At 30.6% G+C, this 17,775-nt stretch overlaps 2 protein-coding genes across 2 annotated transcripts; one reads left to right on the top strand and one right to left on the bottom strand.

Moving 5' to 3' along the window:
- The first annotated feature begins 3,776 nt into the window (after positions 1-3,776).
- LOC136972879 (NBAS subunit of NRZ tethering complex-like) lies at positions 3,777-9,196 on the top strand. Its single transcript, XM_067267532.1, has 11 exons — positions 3,777-3,909; positions 4,101-4,189; positions 5,718-5,874; positions 5,945-6,090; positions 6,165-6,254; positions 6,315-6,423; positions 6,494-6,580; positions 8,178-8,320; positions 8,417-8,543; positions 8,620-8,748; positions 8,820-9,196. Exons 2-11 carry the CDS (start codon positions 4,170-4,172, stop codon positions 9,105-9,107), a joined length of 1,296 nt encoding a protein of 431 aa, XP_067123633.1. The 5' UTR covers positions 3,777-3,909; positions 4,101-4,169; the 3' UTR covers positions 9,108-9,196.
- On the bottom strand, positions 9,178-13,573 carry LOC136972882 (zinc transporter ZIP1-like). The gene is made up of 3 exons (XM_067267533.1): positions 13,349-13,573; positions 12,945-13,273; positions 9,178-10,052 (listed from the first exon to the last, which is right to left on the bottom strand). Exons 2-3 carry the CDS (start codon positions 13,266-13,268, stop codon positions 9,366-9,368), a joined length of 1,011 nt encoding a protein of 336 aa, XP_067123634.1. The 5' UTR covers positions 13,269-13,273; positions 13,349-13,573; the 3' UTR covers positions 9,178-9,365.
- Positions 13,574-17,775: the final 4,202 nt, after the last annotated feature.

Here is a 17,775-nt window from a genome sequence, read left to right as displayed (position 1 = left end):
ATTCTAACAGAACAGCAAAAAGGTTGTCGTAGAAACCACAGGGGATGCAAAGAACAGTTACTCATAGATTCAGTCATTCTACGGCAAGCACACAGACAACACAGAAACATACACATGGCATATATAGACTACAGAAAAGCATTCGACAGTGTTCCACACAGTTGGCTGCTACATATTCTACACATGTACAAAATACATCCATCACTCATTGCATTCTTTCAAAACACTATGCAGCACTGGAGAACAACACTACATCTCAGGGTTAGTAACACTTCCATACAAACAAACCAAATTTTTATTAGGCGAGGAATATTTCAAGGAGATTCCTTGAGTCCTCTCTGGTTCTGCTTAGCCCTGAACCCATTATCCAACATGTTAAACAACACGCAATATGGTTACAATATCAGACACGAAAAAACAACACAGTTTACACTGTCACATCTCATGTACATGGATGACATAAAACTTTATGCATCCACACAAAAACAACTTCATCAACTCCTACAAATCACACATTCATACACCAAGGACATACAAATGAAATTTGGCCTAGATAAATGCAAAACACTTCACATAGAAAAAGGAATCCTGAAGAAAGAAGATTTTGCACTTGGAAATGGAGACATTATTGAATCCATGGAAGAGGGCGAGTTCTACAAGTATTTAGGATTCCAACAGGCCAAACTAACAGAACATACACAAATAAAGCAAAGATTAATTAAAGAATACCAAAGTAGGTTAAATGCTATTCTCAGAACACAATTAAATGCAAAACACACAGTTAAAGCAATAAACACATATGTCATCCCAGTACTCACATATTCTTTTGGAGTTATACATTGGACTCACACTGATCTTGAGCAACTCCAAAGGAAAACAAGAACAACACTTACTAAGCATAAACAACATCATCCTAAATCCGCCACAGAAAGATTAACCCTTCCACGTAAAGATGGCAGACGTGGCCTGATTGACATAGTTAACCTTCACTACAAACAAATACAGTCACTGCGAGAGTTTTTCTACAAAAAACAAGAAACATCACAATTACATAAAGCAGTAACTCTAGCAGACTCGAATAACACACCATTAAACTTACACTCACATCATATGGACACAACACAACATATAAAAAGCATAGACACCATTAAGCAATCGTGGGCTCGAAAGGCACTCCATGGCAGGCATCCTTACGATCTGGCCCAGGATTTTGTTGACAAAACTGCGTCAAACAGCTGGTTAGCTCGGGATGCCTCTTTGGGGAGACGGAAGGATTCATGATTGCCATACAGGATCAGGTCATAAATACTAAAAACTACAGAAAACACATACTCAAAGATGCAACACTCACAAATGACACATGCAGAAAATGTCACATCATGCCAGAAACTATACAACACATCACCTCTGGTTGCAAGCTCTTGGCACAGACAGATTATTTACACAGACATAATCAAGTAGCAAATATAATACACCAAGAGCTTGCAAAGAAACACAAATTAGCAGACATCCACGAACCATACTACAAATACATTCCACAGACAGTATTGGAAAACAACACGCACAAAATGTACTACGACAGAGCCATAATCACAGATAAAACAATTTACCACAACAGACCAGACATCACACTCATTGACAAACACAATAAAATCACATACATTATAGACATATCCATTCCAAACACTCACAATATACAAAACGCATGCACTGAAAAAATTAGCAAGTACACAGAACTCGCCCAGGAAATAAGGCATCTGTGGAGGATGGATAGGGTGCTTATTGTACCTGTTGTTCTCTCCTCTACAGGTGTCATACCACACACACTACACAAAAGCCTGGGCACATTAGAATTGAATAGAAACACATACATCATTCTACAGAAGGCCACTATATTGAATACATGTCATATTGTGAGAAAATTCCTGAATACAGACACACACACTGATATACTTCTTTAATTTCTGTTTTGGTTACTATGCCTTGACTTTGGTCCGGCATAGTACTTAGCCACCGGTGTTAACCGAGTATATCTAACTTAACCCAACATAATAATAATAATAATATTTTTTAAAATTGTGTTGTTGATAAATTAGTTTTAAATTGTGTTTAAATTGATTAGTTACGAATTGATAAAATTGAGTCTGTTTTTTTAAAATGAGATAAATTTATTTAGTCTATAAAAAAAGTGATATCTTCTTTATGTTGAATTATTGCAGATATATTATAGGCTGTTATGAAAATTTTACTGTTATGAAATATTTTTACAAGTAAATTCTTTCTAACATGGCTTAATTTATGAGAATTTTACACGCAGCACTTAATTAACAAATTTCTAGAATAAATTCATTATATTACAAATTTATAATGTCTTAACTTTTGAATAAGATCGAAATGAGATTTGAATTTACTTTAAATCTCTTAATAAAGAATTATTAAAAGATTTGAAGTAAATTCAAATTGTATTTTAATCAGAATTTGTTGTTAAAAAAATATTTTTATTATGATAATTTTGTAAATAATCTAATTATTATTAAACCGACTGTTGTATAACTTGAGTTTATTCTTATAATTATGCTATTATTAACTGAACTAAATTATAGTATTTTGAAAAAAATTTTGACATACTAATTAATGTTTAAATGTGAAATTGTAGAATCACCCACTGATTTGACATAATTAATTAGGACATTATTTTTAAATTCATTTTTTCTGCTTTTAAATGTTCTAGATAAATAGAAAAATCCACGTATCATATGATTAAACAAAATAGAAATAAAACTTTTAACTGCTGAGGAATTATATTATAAGAAAATAATGATAATTATGTAGAATTTCAATGACTAGAAATTTTCCTCTTGTGTTTATCCTCTAAATTTTTATTAATAAATAGTTTTTATTGTAAAATCATTTAAGCAGTATTGATAACCAAAAAATATTCAGATTTATTATTATGATATTTTATTACTGCCACTTAATAAACTTGTATGAATTTAAAATAAATTGGTTTAGATAGTTATTATGTAAAATTAGTTTAAATAAATTGTTATGTATACATTTAAAAGAAAATTTTTTTATAAATACAATGTTTTCTAGATTCTAATGTGCCACTGAATCTAATGTGCACCAATTTTACAGATGTCAAAATCCAAAAAAATTAGCTTGCAAATATAGTGAAAACACAGTCACAGAAAGTTAATGCATTTAAACACAAATAAAAGAATTTTATTTTTATGTTTACAGGACTTCACAAAGTCCATATTTTCAAATGTATTTGAATATATCCATTTATGACTCCATTATCAGTACAGAGGATCTGTGAACCAATACAAAATCACAGTCAAAATTACCATACAATCAACATTTTAATAGTGAGATTTCATATTAGTATGCAGAAGCATGAAATTTACCAGATATATAGTATCACACTGAAGTATGTATATACATATTCTTCAGCTTAGTGGAAAATTCTCTGTTTAAACATAACTTTATAGAAGATTTGGCTTGCTACAGTTCAAAAACCATCAAACTGTTCCAAAACCAAAGTAGTGATAAGGATGTATACCATGTTTATACTGATATCATAATACACACAAATTGCCAAGCAGAGTGAAGAGCAAACAATGCAAATAAGGTTGCATTAAGTCAACATTGTGCCTGATTCTAATCCACATCCTAATTTTTGAGACCAGAAAAGTTAAAGAGAAAGTGTGCATTAGAATTGAGAAAACACAGTACCTTTAAAAGTTAATTCAGAAATCGATATGATAATTTAAATATTAATTTTAATTTTAGTCCGATTGGATAAATCGTTACGAGGCATGTAGCAGATACTTCGAGCAGTTTTTTGCTTATGATTTTCTGGAGTTCGTTAACAAAATAACATTCAGTGTTTCAGCTTTTGAAAATGTAAGACTTAAATATTTTTTTTGGTTTCTGTTAGTTCTCTATTATAAACATTTAAGGGATCCTAAAAAATACAGAAATAGAAATCATTTAAATTTTATCTTGAAAAAATCATTATATTTATGCTTCCTATAGAATTTTTAATAAATGAATGTAATTATTAGAAATTCTTAAAAATGTTTCAAAACTTTTAGCTCTCCACAAGATGTCGTATCAAGATTAATGAAAAATCATTAAAGTACTGTAAGAAACGAATTGATGAAATGGACCCAGATGATGAAAAGTAAATTTATGAATTTTATTTTCCAAATTATTTTTAAACTTTCAAAATATTATAATTTACTAAATTAAAATAAAAATTTATGATATAAACATAGGAATAAATTATATATAAACTAAGTTAACTGTAGAAATGTAGTTATATGTTATCTGTTATGTTATGTAGCTATTTTAGTTTATAAAATATGCTGTATTTCATAATTAAATAAATATAAAATTTATTTTGGGATTTGTGATTTTCAAATGTTAACAATCTGAAATTATATTACAGCTTGCAAATAATAAGCTCGATGACTTTATATATCAGTAATTATTAATTGATTCATTGTTTATTTTCAAATTATTTTATACTTTTAGTTAGAAACTTAAAGGGAAACACAACAAGAAAATGTAGGTTAAAATATAAAAGTTGGATGAACATATTGATTTCCTCTAATAATAATCATAAAAAATTTAGTTTTTATGTATATAAAATGATTTTCTTCTCAATCATAATTTGCTATCCAAATGTCTTGAGTCATGAATTGTAATGTGATAATTATAATTTAAATGTTAAAAATATATTATGACCATATTAAGTACAGAATTACAAAATTTTAATTAATTTACAAAAAAAAAACAAAAAAATTTTTTTTTTTAATTTACAAAGTTAAATGTTGGACTAGATCAGTCTGAAATGTTTAATATTTTCAATTTATAATTGAATAGATTGAAATATAAGGAAGATTTAAATTAATTTGAAAACTTCATTTCAAATTAAATTTCATTTTATTCTTATTATTCAGAAAAAAGTATAAACTACACATTTTAAGTCCACATTTTCTTTGGGACTAAATACAAAATAAATGAAAATTTTTACATAATGATAATTTTAACTGTTTTAAGCTACTTTCCTGATTATACCAGTACTTATAATAGTGTTATGGAGAAGAGCATAATTTGGTAGTTTTTGTAAAGGAGTTATGTAGAGCATCACACACAGTCTGTCAAAGTGCAGCTTTGAGTCCAAAGAAATTGGCTTTTGCTAATATAAGTTAGTTATTTAAAGTATGATTGATTTTATGGAAAAAATAAACTCATATTATTAGATGTTGGTGAAAAGTAATTATTGTAAAAGATATTTCTGTATTAAAAACTGAACAATTTTAACTAAATTTTATTTATTGCTACTTTGTTCAATTTTAAAGTTTTATATATTTTATTATAATATAAGTTTTATGGATTCAGACTGCAATTGGCTTGCTCTACATGCTAAGGTATTCTTTTGGGAGAATCTGTCTCTATCTAGAGGAAATCTAGAGATGCGACTAAATATGCAAGCCGAGCATGAGAATTTGCCCTTTCCTTCTTTTATTATCTCACTTCCCAGTTTTTGCACCCTCTCCTCATTCTTCTTATGCTAAATATTTCATATTCAGTCCTTACCTTTTATCATATAGATGAATTGTTATTTAAAATGGATATGATTTCTGCTTCATAAATAAAATTTTAGGATAAAACTACTAAAATAATACCTGTACTACTGTTTTCAGAAATAAATGGAAAGAGATACACAATGAGATCCAAAATAATATCCATCATCTACAGAATATAGAAGATGGTGCATTAGATGGTTTAGTGAATTCTGAAAATCCTAGCCACAGGATATATGCTCGCGAATTTGATCTTTCTCGATCTTCATCTTTGAAAGTATGAAATACAATGGCATATATTTTAAATTTTGACAAGTATGATTAATTGAAATCAGTTAATTTTTTAGTTGCAGTCCATGTTACTACGTGCAGTTATTGAAAATCATCCTTTGACGTTTTTACAAACGTTACTATCCATGTGCCTTCCTCACATATCATGGGAATTATTGGATATATATACAGAAGGTATTCACCTTATTACTGAACAGCTGAGGTCAGAATTCTTTATGTACTGTAGTTTTATATATATGTGTGTTTGTGTGTTTATACATAAAAAAACTTTTTCAGAAATCCAGAGGTTAGCCTTCATCCTAGTTTACAAAATCTTCAACCTTTAAATGTTTTAGAAAACATATTGAAAAGTTTCGCAGAAAACAGGTAAATTTTTTTTTCTAAAGCAGTTTATTAGGTGCATGACTAAATTGCTTTTATATACAGTGAAGAGCTCATAGGAGATGAAATAGTCCTGGAATTATTAAGACCATTTTGTTCAGATACATCTGTTTCCGTACAGATACGATTGAAAGTACTTCAATTATTAGAAAAGGTACATGAAAGATAAAATGTTCTTTTTTGTTAAATTGGCCAAATATTTTAATATTTTTTCTCTTTTTTAGACTACAAATTTAGATATTGAAGATTTGGATTTGTTGCTGCTGTTTAGAACCCAAGCTATAGTTGCTACAGCATGGGAAGGTATAGAAGTGAGTAGAACACTTGATTTTCATCTTCAAGTTATGACCCCACATTATATTATAATATTTCAAATGCTATCATCATTAATACTATAAGTAAAATTGACCTCTTTAATGTTTTTAGAATTCGAAGCTTCAGATAGAACTTTCAAAGAAAACTAATTGAATGTATTTAGAAGTTCAAATGTCAGTTATTTTATAGAATTTCAAATTGAATTACAAACAAACAATTAAATCTTAGATTTAAAAATGTACTAAGAATTTAATCATTTGTTCAGAATTTAAAATCACCTGTTCTACATTTGAATTTCAACAGATGTTTGAATGTCAGTTATGTTCATTTAGGTTTCTTTAAGAGTTGGGTATGATGATAGCCAGTGATGGGATTCAATTTAAAACAGTCACTAGTGCAGTGAACCAGTTTTTAAGTATAAAAGACAATATTTATAAGTTTACACTGAATCTTGTATTATTACATTTACTGTACATTACAAGGAGAGTTAAACCAAGTTAACTTTTTCTATTTGAACAGAATGGAGTTAGCTGATTCCAATCAATAGTCTAATAGCTGGATTATTTTAACATCCTTTCTGCATCTAATGTAATTTTCAAGTGGATTAGTGATATGAATCACAGAATTAGTTCTCTGCTGGAATGAACAACTGGAAGAATGATGTCATGTTAATCTAAATCCAAGTGAATTCTGTATGACCTCTGTATGTACAGTCTTAACCTCTGTTCTAGTTATTCTTGGTTATTTCAAATGGCATAAATTTTAACTTTCATTGTTAAATAATGAAAGTTAACTGTTGTCAGTATTACAGTATTTTTTCACCCCAATGCCCCCTTCATCCTGAAAAAATATACAAAATAATAATGCTAGTAGCAAAAATAAATTAAAATACATAATAAAACATCTTATAAGAAATATTAAAAATGCGAGTATCTGAATGACAACTAATTAACATTATCTAACGATTGATTAAAATATTTTCTAACAATAAAAAGTTGTTAGGAAATATTTTATTATTGCTTTTGTCAGGGATATTTAAACTATGATTGAAGATATTTCCATATTACCTCTTGATTGGCATCTTCTTTTGTAGTTTGTTTCACTTTATCTGAGGATAACCAGCCATGTGATTAATCCTTACCCCTTCTTACCTGGTACTGTCCAGTAATAGAAATCAATGTATTAATATTGAAATGCAAAATTTTCCCCTAAATGTATTTATTGTCCTGCATTCAAGTGCACAAACATTGTGTTTGTGCAGCTTATCACTTGTACTCGTGAATTGAGTGGAAAATGTCAATTGAGCAGCAATGAGTTTTCACTCACGCTTATTGCTCTATTGTGTAGTCTTTCTCTTTTTAACAGAATGATACAGACTGGAAACAGAACAAAAGTTGACAATCTTACACAAATGCAAACTTTTGTGATAAATTTCTTAAATAAATATTACAAGTGCAATTTTAACAACTGGTTTGCTAAACTAGAGATATTTTAGGAATCTGTGCAAATTAACTGAATTCCACCATTGATAACAGCATCTGGAATGTTATCAATGAAAAACTTGTGATAATTTCATGTTTATGTCATTTTCAGATAAATGAAGATCAAATTTCTAATAATGAGAAAAGACAAGCCCTTTTTGATCATTTACTTAAAATATCAGAAAGGACAGATCAGTTAAATACCTTAGCTAATTTATTGAAATGTTGGCCTACTCTTCCTAATTCAAATTCCAAGTAAGTTCTGGGTCTGCTAATATAATTTATTTAATATAAATTTAATTAATGGATTGGATATTTTTACATCAATTGCATTACAACTTTGTATCTCAGACAACCAGAAATAAATTCTTGGGCACAGTTAATCACCACTACTGCTAATAATTCTGATTCCATGGCTCCTGTCATTGCTGTTAATCTTTTAAAAGAAGCTATGACTGAAAATGAACTGAGTAGAGAGGTAAAAGCTTGACTTTTCAAATTTTGTAGTAAATTATGATTTTCTATTAATTACTAATCACTAATTTACTTTTTAGTGCTGCCTTTCAGTTTATAAATTTATAGAACAAAGAGGAAATTTATTGCAAACTCTGAAAGCAAGTATCCTTACAAAAGTGGAAGAGATTCAAGATGCAGCAATGATCATTTTATCCCAACACTCACCTGTGAGTAATTTTTTTAAGCACTATTGTTCCTTAATAAACCTAGAGTTTTAACTTAACATGTTTAATTTTAGATTACTAATGATGATTACGACAATGAATTGCTTTCACTCATCTTGAATAACCATCTAGTGACTAAAGTAGTAGGAACTGAATTGTATCAACCTTTAATAGAATTTCTTCTGGTGAATGAAGAAAATAAACCAAATTTAGTAAATGAAGTCATTGCAGATCTTAGAGAAGCAGGTTTAATGGCTGAAGCAGGTTCACTAATTTTGCTTGCTGAAGGAATTCACAATTCGTTGCATACTTTCAGGTCAGCTCTAGGTATATTTGACTGGTTTAGCAAAACAAAAAAATGAATGCTAAACATTGTCCAATCAGTTTGTTTATATGGTTGTAAAAATTTCAGGTGTAAATTATAAAATGTCATTTTATAAACATTGAACAATTATTTTATCTTTAACAGTTTACAGTGATATGAATACAAATTTTTATTGCAGTTCAAAAATATTAGTAATAATTACAAAATTCATGTAGTACTTTTGTAAGAACAAACACAGAAAACTGTTTACATTAAGATCAATAAATAATTTATTATTTTTATCAGAATATCAGATTTATGCTGGCATAAAGTAAATCATTAGTGTCATGATAGAGTAACCAATGATGATGCATAACAGTTTTAATATACGATCCCTATTGGTATTCAATTCGTGGGGAAGAACTTCAAAGAATGTAACATAGAGGAAGGTACCTGCTGCCAAACTCTGCAATACTCCACTAGCCAAGTTGACACCCAAGCCTTTAGCTGCACTGGTAACTATAATGGCAATACTGATCCCTAGAGGAGACATGATGGCAAATATTAAGGTGGAGACAATGACAGTTGTCCATTTAAATTGGCACTGGACCAAGTTGAGACCCAGTGTGAAAGCTATGATACATTTGTGCATCAGTACAGCAACCAATACACCAATGATATTTTCTACTGAATCCTGCAGACCTATGGCCAATCCTTCAAACACCGAATGCATGGAGAGAGCTAGAACCAAAAGGAAGGAAGCAATGGCTGATTGTGCAGTACTGTCTGGTAGATGAGAATGTCCATGGTTATGATCATCCTGCTGGTTGTCCTTGGGTGACCTGTTAGGATCAAACCTAGTTGTTTTTGATGGATTGGGTGGTTGGTTGGGTATTTCGATGGAGGTTCCCTCTACACTCATACTGTAACTAATGGTGCGTAGACTGTCTGAATGGGGTCGCCCTTCAGGATCTTTTTTAGGTTTCTTCCATGCCAAGACAATCTATACAAATAACAAATGTTAGTTTATAAGATTTTATATCAAGTTGACCCTTGAATTTGCCATTTTACAAATCTAAATGACTAAATTCAGATTATAGTTTGTTCATTCATTTATAAAAGTATGATGATAGTTCAAAATTTTCAAAAAGTTCAAAAAAGAATTTTGATAAATTCAATTTTCCTATTCTGTTGACATTATGGAATGGTTAAAAATTAAATTGTGACAATATACCAATCAGTAATTTACAGGATGCTGTAATTATGATAACATTTAATGAAATTAATATGTTTCTATACATTACAATGTAAAGAATTAAGGAAATACATTTTAATTCAATAATAATTGAATGTCATATGTTATATAACATTGTTAACAGCAACCAACACACAAAAATGACATTTATTTTCTGAAATAAACTTTTTCAACAATTATGTATTATGCAAAAAGTAATACTTTCTTATCATGCATCTTATATTACTAAAGTTAATAAAATCATCTAAACAAGAGAGATTAGTACATACACACAGCATAACACTTGTATGAAACTCTAAAAATAATACATCTAAATATTCTTAAAAATGTATCAAATAAATTCTTATTCTGATGAATTTAGATTTATACAATTGTTGTTCTCAATTTACAAATTATTTAACCTTATATTTGTAAGGAAAGAAGTGAAAATAATTGATTAAATATATGTTAAAATTATAAAAATAATAACATTTTAATCAATGAAGAAAAAATTTTATAACAATCAGTAATTATTTCCAAAATAAGAAGATTGTTCAGGATCTCTCAAGGTTTCTATTAGTTAATATTTTATACTTTATTACCATTGCGTAAAAGTAGGCTGTATGCAAATATAAGTGAATTTATTCTACTTATTGATCATTCCTCTTTTTCCAATTTTAAATGATAATGAACTAGGCTAGGAATCAAAATACATTGATAATATAACTTACATTTCTTGGTTAAACTATTTAAATGTGTATTGAGCTTATTCTATTATATTAATATTTTTTTAAATATGATTTTTCTTATTAGAAATTCAATTAAACTATATTTTGGCATGCCTTAGACTCAACCTTTCTGAAAATAAATAAAATATCAGATATTTTCCTTCACATAAAAAGCTTATAAAATTGAGACATTTAATACTTAAATAGAGGGAAATTGATAGTTGTGTTATACATCTAGAATCAATTCATTTTACATCGTAAACAAGATTTAAAAAATATTATTTGGTTCATTGTCTATTCAAAAAAAAGAAATATTGATAAATAGCAGATATCAAATCAGAGTTACAAACTTTTCGAACTGTGATAAAACAATATATTATGCAAAAAAACTTTATTATATTATATTTATAGCAATCTTGGATTCGGTCATGTGAGGCCTGTAAGGCTTTACATTTAGGGCTCTAAGGAGGCCCTAAAGAAACTTATTTCCTGGGCTTCTTAAAAAACTTAAGTTTAAAATAGCGGCCAGGACCTTATTGGTTTGTGATAGGCCCTGAACAAACTATCAGTTAATCATTAAGCACAGTATTTGTAATTATTGTATAAAGGAGACTAAACTGAATGATAAACATGTAGTTTTAAAGGAGGAATAAAAATACTTTAAAGTAATGTATGTTAAATATATAAGGTATGCTTATACAAATGAGCACCTGCAATTATAATTTCAGTTACATCTGATTTTTTTACCAAAAAAAAATAATTTGTAGCAAGAATTCTTTTTGAATATAGTATTAATATAAACAATATTTTTATGCAAAAGCTGAAAGTTTTATTACTAAAGTAATGGAACTTTCAGCTTTAATGTAACATGATATCTGCTTGTATGTGATGAAAATTCCTTCTTCAGAAAATTATATTTATATTCCTTTTAATTTTTTTAATAAGTTAACTTTTCCCAGTTTATATAACACCTAATTTATTCATGAATGTAAGAACTTCAAGCAGGCTGGCATGCAGGATTTTCAAAAGGGGGGTAAAAAAAATTTTTTTCAAAATTTTTACAGTATAGGTATGTAGAGTGACACAATACAGTAGATTAAGGAGATGGAGACTGGATAACCAAGACAATTAAGGCACCAGGCTATCAAATTTGAGCCACAAACCCAGGAATTTTTTGGGTGGTGGTCTGTCTCGGATATGTGGGCTCTGTTTCTCACTGCTAGCGTGGTTGAACACATGTTGAGCCTGAATAAAAAGGTTCCTTTTCCTTCTGTGGTCATTAAGAGGGGGGAATGGAAGGAAATACATTTCCCTCACATGCATAATCTTGCTGCCAAGTAGTTCAATTTAGCATAGAAAAATAAGCCCTGTATTTATATTAGTGTGATATTAACCAAAAACAGTAAATAAATTAAGGAAAATTGGAGAGCTAAATATTTCATTTTGGTACTTTATTCTTCTTACAGATATTTTTGCAATTGATATTCATAATTTTGGCTAAGAATGATCTGGACAAGGTTCTAGTCTGGGTAAGTAGGAAATTGGGTAGCATGTATGGTAATGATTCAAGACAATAAATATATAAATTTTGATTTATTAATAGTATAACCATTTGTCAAAATTTCCGATGCAAACTAAATATTTATGTAACAGTATAAAAGATGATTGAAAAATGTGTAGTTTTGAATAATTCATAGGGTATGATTATCTGAAAGTGGGTGTTATAAGCGATGGAGATAGAAGAGGGTCAAACTCTAATGATAAAGCTATCTAAGGAAATTGTTATTGCTAGTTACTTCTTTCTGCCTCTTCTAACTAACGATAAAAAGTTAAATAATGAATTTTCGAGGGTTTGTATACAGAAGGGTTTGTATTATCACGTGTCAATTGCGAATGTTTGAATCAAATGAAATAATGCTTATTGTTAACTTACCTGTTCAGTAGCCAAAACTAGAAGAAATCCGAAAGCCATGACGAATTCGCAAAGAGGAAATTCCGTCTTGAAATTCATGGCGAGTAAAACATCTTCCATTTGTTCTTTAGCTTCAGGAAAGAGATGGAGAAGGCACGTTGCTAGAAAAACTCCTCCACCAGCGCAGTTGAGACAACTGAGAATCCTCTCGCAGAATTTCCTTTTACCTTTGTTAGCTTGTTTCTTGGCAATTCTGGTAAGCAGAAGGGGCAGCATACAAAACAAGAACGTTACCCCAAACAGGGAGAAGAGTGCTATAACTTTCGTTACCGTTTCTTTATTCATTTTCACTGCAAAAATTGCGTTTAAAAATGGAAAAATTTGCAAAAATCCAAAACGTTTGAATAATTTTACAAACAACTCACCTTATTATAGTTTAAACGTTTGAACAATTAAAAGGATGTATCCGACATGCTCAGAGTTTAAATACGTTACGGAAGAGAGGTCACAAGGTATTGGAGAGAGATTGATAAAGGTTAAATTAGAACTGATAAACCATTACAGATGAGGATAATAAATATTTATCGTTTACGCAGATAAGTTAATAAAACACCTACTCGAGTCGAACAATAGTTAAAAAGGGGATATAGTAAATTGTCGACTTTCCTCTATGACTGTAAACTAACTAATAATGATTATGTTGCTAAAAGTAACCGAAAGGCGGAAATGAAATTTTATACCTAACAACGAAGCCCGTTTCGTGTTTCACGATACAAATTAGGTATCCGAGTAACGCGAGCACTCGAAATCGTACTCTTATGTATCGCTAGCGAGATCATTTTTCTACAGCAAATTACGAAGTACTGTAAGTTACTCACCTGTTCCGTTCAGAGCACGTTCTATACCGATTAAAAACTGATCCATGATATCCGGATAGTTTACACAGCTGTGAAAATAACTTTCACGTCGTCTGAATTTTTAAACGAATGTTAAATACTTATATTCACTTTTAGCAAGTCAGAGAAAACAATAACCCTCCGTGCGTAACTTGCTGACTTGTTCGTCTTAAATTATTATAAATTTATTGCTTTTTTTATATTTGTTTTATGTATTAAAAACTGTAGAAATTTTATACATTGGCCATTCATGGCGGACGAGGAATCGCGATACACTAGGAATTACATACAAACTTTGTTTCTGGTGTGGGAATTTGATTTGGTTTAAAATTATTCGAGGAACCACGTCGGTAGTTCGCATCACCAATGAAATGCGTAACGTTAGATTAGTTCTTAAAAATCTCTGCTGGTCGTATTTTTTTTTTTTTTTAAATCATTGTTTTCGAAATCTGGAATTACCCAAGCATAACCGTAATTGTAATATTAACAATTTTGTTCTATCATCATTTTTTCCAATTATTGCGCACAATTTTATTTCAAAAAATTAAAGTGCATTTTGATAAAATGATTACTATAATTCGATCTGTATTAAAGAATTAAAATGAGTATACGTATGTTAATTAATACATGTTTTTCAGGAGTATTTACGTATATCACACTGTTATATATATATAAGAATATTTTTATTTCATTTGGTGCCTATGTAATATATAACACACAAAACAATGCAGTGGCGTGCCGTCATTGGAAGCGATGGAAGCGCCGATTCCACCTTTCAATGACCTTCCCTTGAATTTTATAAAATATAAATTTTCATATTTTAATGTACTTTGAATTAATTAAAATTAATATTTTATTATAACTGCATTATGTATCTTTTACAAATTTCTATACTACATGTGAAAAAAACGATAAGATTGCTATTGTATATTCGAATAATTCGGTGGCGGAAGGAATGTCGAAACCGGGTCAGTCTCCAATCAGCCAGATTATATAGGGCCTTACAGGCATTAGCACATGCGGTTTACAGTGCACCAACCTCACCCGGTTTAGCTGGTAGAAGCGACACACTCGTAAAGAGTACAGCTTTATATCCCGGAGCGGTTGTGGGCTGTTATCCGCCTGCCTGTCAACTTCCAAGCAGCCAGATTATAGGCATTGGCGCATGCGCTTTACATAGCACAAACGTCACGGTTTAGCTGGTAGAAGCGACACACGCGTAAAGAGTACGCGACTTTATATCCCGGAGTGGTTGTGGGCTGTTAGCCGCCTGCTAGATATTCGGCCACCCTCGCCCGATTATGTGAATCACGAGCAGACTAGATCAACGGCGGCAACCCGCGGGCCAGCTACGGCTGGCGAAAAGTTTCTATCCGGCCCGCGAGATCTTTAATAGATTATTAAATTGGAAAAATAACTAATTAATAGTTATTTTTCCAATTCTTTGTAATTTTCGAAAACGATAAGAGAAATAAAGGGGATGCAGAAAAAACGTGTACAATTCTAATACAGTGTTAAAAATTAACTGTTACTTTGGCAGCATCATTTACAACCAAATTTAATGAATGAGACGTACAGTACATACAATGGTACAAAAAAAAAGCTCTAGAATTTATTTTCCTTAAATTTACGATTTATATATCCGTTGTCATAAAAATTTGTCTTTTTACTGTTTTCCCAAGACTACAGATATTCAGGTACAAAGTAACTGGTTTCGACTTATTTCTACTTAAGAAGTGACTAAATAATTAAGAGATTAGGGAATGGGGACATAAATAAAAACCCTGTTGAAAGAGCCAGAATTTTACTTCAACAAAAGCTTAACAGAACCAATCACTCGCTCAGTACAGTGGGAAACTGATTTCCGTGTACACCTGGTATTAAAACGAATAGTGACTATTAAGTTTAACATAGTTAGATTTTTACAGGCTACGGTGAGAAACGTTTAAAATTTACAACAGCCCTGTGGCGTCCTTTGAGATATACTAGTGATGCGACAAAAGAGGCATTTGACATTGACCGGTATCGGCACCCTCGGGATTTGGCACGCACACACTCACTACACACCTACCTGGACCGTCACTAGTTCCATCCATTAGCTACTCGTATCGAGATATTTGACTAAGTGGATTGTTTTAAGATTTAAAAAGTAAAGAATATTTTATGTTATTTTTATGTACGTTTCTTTACAAAGCTATATTTTAATTATAATTTTCTTTAAAAGTATATTAATACAATCGAACAATACATTGTACCAGGTATGTATATCCATCGCACATTTTATTTCACCGAGTAAGTTTTTATAATTTATTTTTAATTTTAGCCCTTATATCGTGGCTAGCGATTCAGAATGTAATTGTGATATTAAAAATACATTTAGAGAAGTCCACAGTTTTTACTGGCTTATCGAACAAATGAATACGAATGGACCCTAGACCAGTGATTCTTAACAGGAAGCCACGGCCCCTGGGGGTCCATAAGAAGTTTTCCGGAGGCCGCCAAATTATGCAAAATTTCCTTCGGAATATAATAAAAAGAAAATTGATGTATAATTTGAATATCGTATTGAAAAGTGAAATAAGAAAGATAAAGTTTTCCTATTTAGTTTTTATTTATTTATTTTGTATTTCTTCCTACATACAACTTTGTTAGTACAGAAGAAATAAATGTAAATATGCTACTTACACCGCAGTATTTACTTCTTTTATTCCAAAGCAATTTTAAGAAACTATTAATGCTTGGAATTTTAAAAATAATTAGGAAAAATAGTAGGCTTTGAAAATTTAAATATTTTTGCAAAAGTTATGCAAAATCCTTACGACAAGTGGGCGTTTTAGTTTTAGTTTAGTTTTAGCATCGACATTGGATCGATTTATCGACATGTTTCTTATTTTATTTTCTGTTAAAAATTAATGAGTTTTCATGTTTAATTGTGAAGTTTGAATGTTATTTAAATAGATAATGAAATAATAAAGTTATGATTTACATTTATTATATAAAAAATAAAGCAATAATAAAAAAATCAATTTATTATAGATAAATTATCAAATATAAATTATTATTAAAAATGGGGGTCACAAAAAATTATGAAATATTTGGTGGGCCGCGAGTATAAAAAGGTTTTTTTTTTTTTTTTTTTTTTAACTCTTTCCGCCCTGTGGGCACTAAGAGGGCCTCTTTTAGAAGGCCCATTATGGGTTCGGCCAGGCCCACAATGGGGCGACCGGGTGGTGAGGGACGGGGCCCGACATATCCGAACGGACCACCCCCATAAAAAGGTTAAGAACCACTGCCCTAGACCATCACTGACGCGCAATTAACTGATTGCCCCTGGAAGTCGGCTTCTTACAGAAACACAGCTTCCCTGTCATCAAATGTCACGGCACGCCACTGAAACAATGTATGAAGCAGACATGTCACGGACTCTGCTGTGACATATGATGTGAAGATGGTGATATACCACTGTACTTGTTTTACGCTGTATATATATATTTTTAACTCTCGCCACCTTTCTGTGGCACTTAATGGGTTTGTTATTGCATTGCACGCTTCATACAGAAGACACGACGAAGGACCGTACACTACCAGAAGAGATGACGGTGGCGCTCCCTAGAGGTAGAATTTGGAAGTTTGCGTTCCTATCTCGAAAACTGAGAAATACGGAAAAAATAAACGAGAAAGTTGCCGAGCATCATCAAATTAGTAAGGAAATGACGTTTTATAGAAACTGATAATGGAAAAAGACACCATCATTCTACACGCATAAATTCAATGCACGATTTGCAATATGAGCAGTGCAATCGTATATAAAGGATGGCTATAATGTAGACTTGCCAGATTTCTACGATTGGATTAAAGAGCACTTTAAAATGATTAATGCTACCACTCCAACTTTCATTCCACGTTGTCCCAGCTCAACAGAACTTTAAAAACATGGAGTGATATACAAGGATAGA

This window comes from Centruroides vittatus, unplaced genomic scaffold, assembly GCF_030686945.1.
Source record: "Centruroides vittatus isolate TY-2023 unplaced genomic scaffold, ASM3068694v2 contig_3051, whole genome shotgun sequence".
NCBI lineage: Eukaryota > Metazoa > Arthropoda > Arachnida > Scorpiones > Buthidae > Centruroides > Centruroides vittatus.
This window is presented reverse-complemented; position numbering and strand designations above follow the sequence as displayed.

Excerpts from the sequence above, each read along its gene's own strand:
- LOC136972879 (XM_067267532.1), top strand. The coding sequence starts at position 4,170 with ATGGACCCAGATGATGAAAA. Across the intron at positions 4,190-5,717 it reads ATGGACCCAGATGATGAAAA|AAATAAATGGAAAGAGATAC; the intron begins GTAAATTTATGA and ends TACTGTTTTCAG. Across the intron at positions 6,581-8,177 it reads CAGCATGGGAAGGTATAGAA|ATAAATGAAGATCAAATTTC; the intron begins GTGAGTAGAACA and ends TGTCATTTTCAG.
- LOC136972882 (XM_067267533.1), bottom strand. The coding sequence starts at position 13,268 with ATGAATAAAGAAACGGTAACGAAAGTTATAGCACTCTTCTCCCTGTTT. Across the intron at positions 10,053-12,944 it reads TAGTTTTGGCTACTGAACAG|ATTGTCTTGGCATGGAAGAA; the intron begins GTAAGTTAACAA and ends TTATTTGTATAG.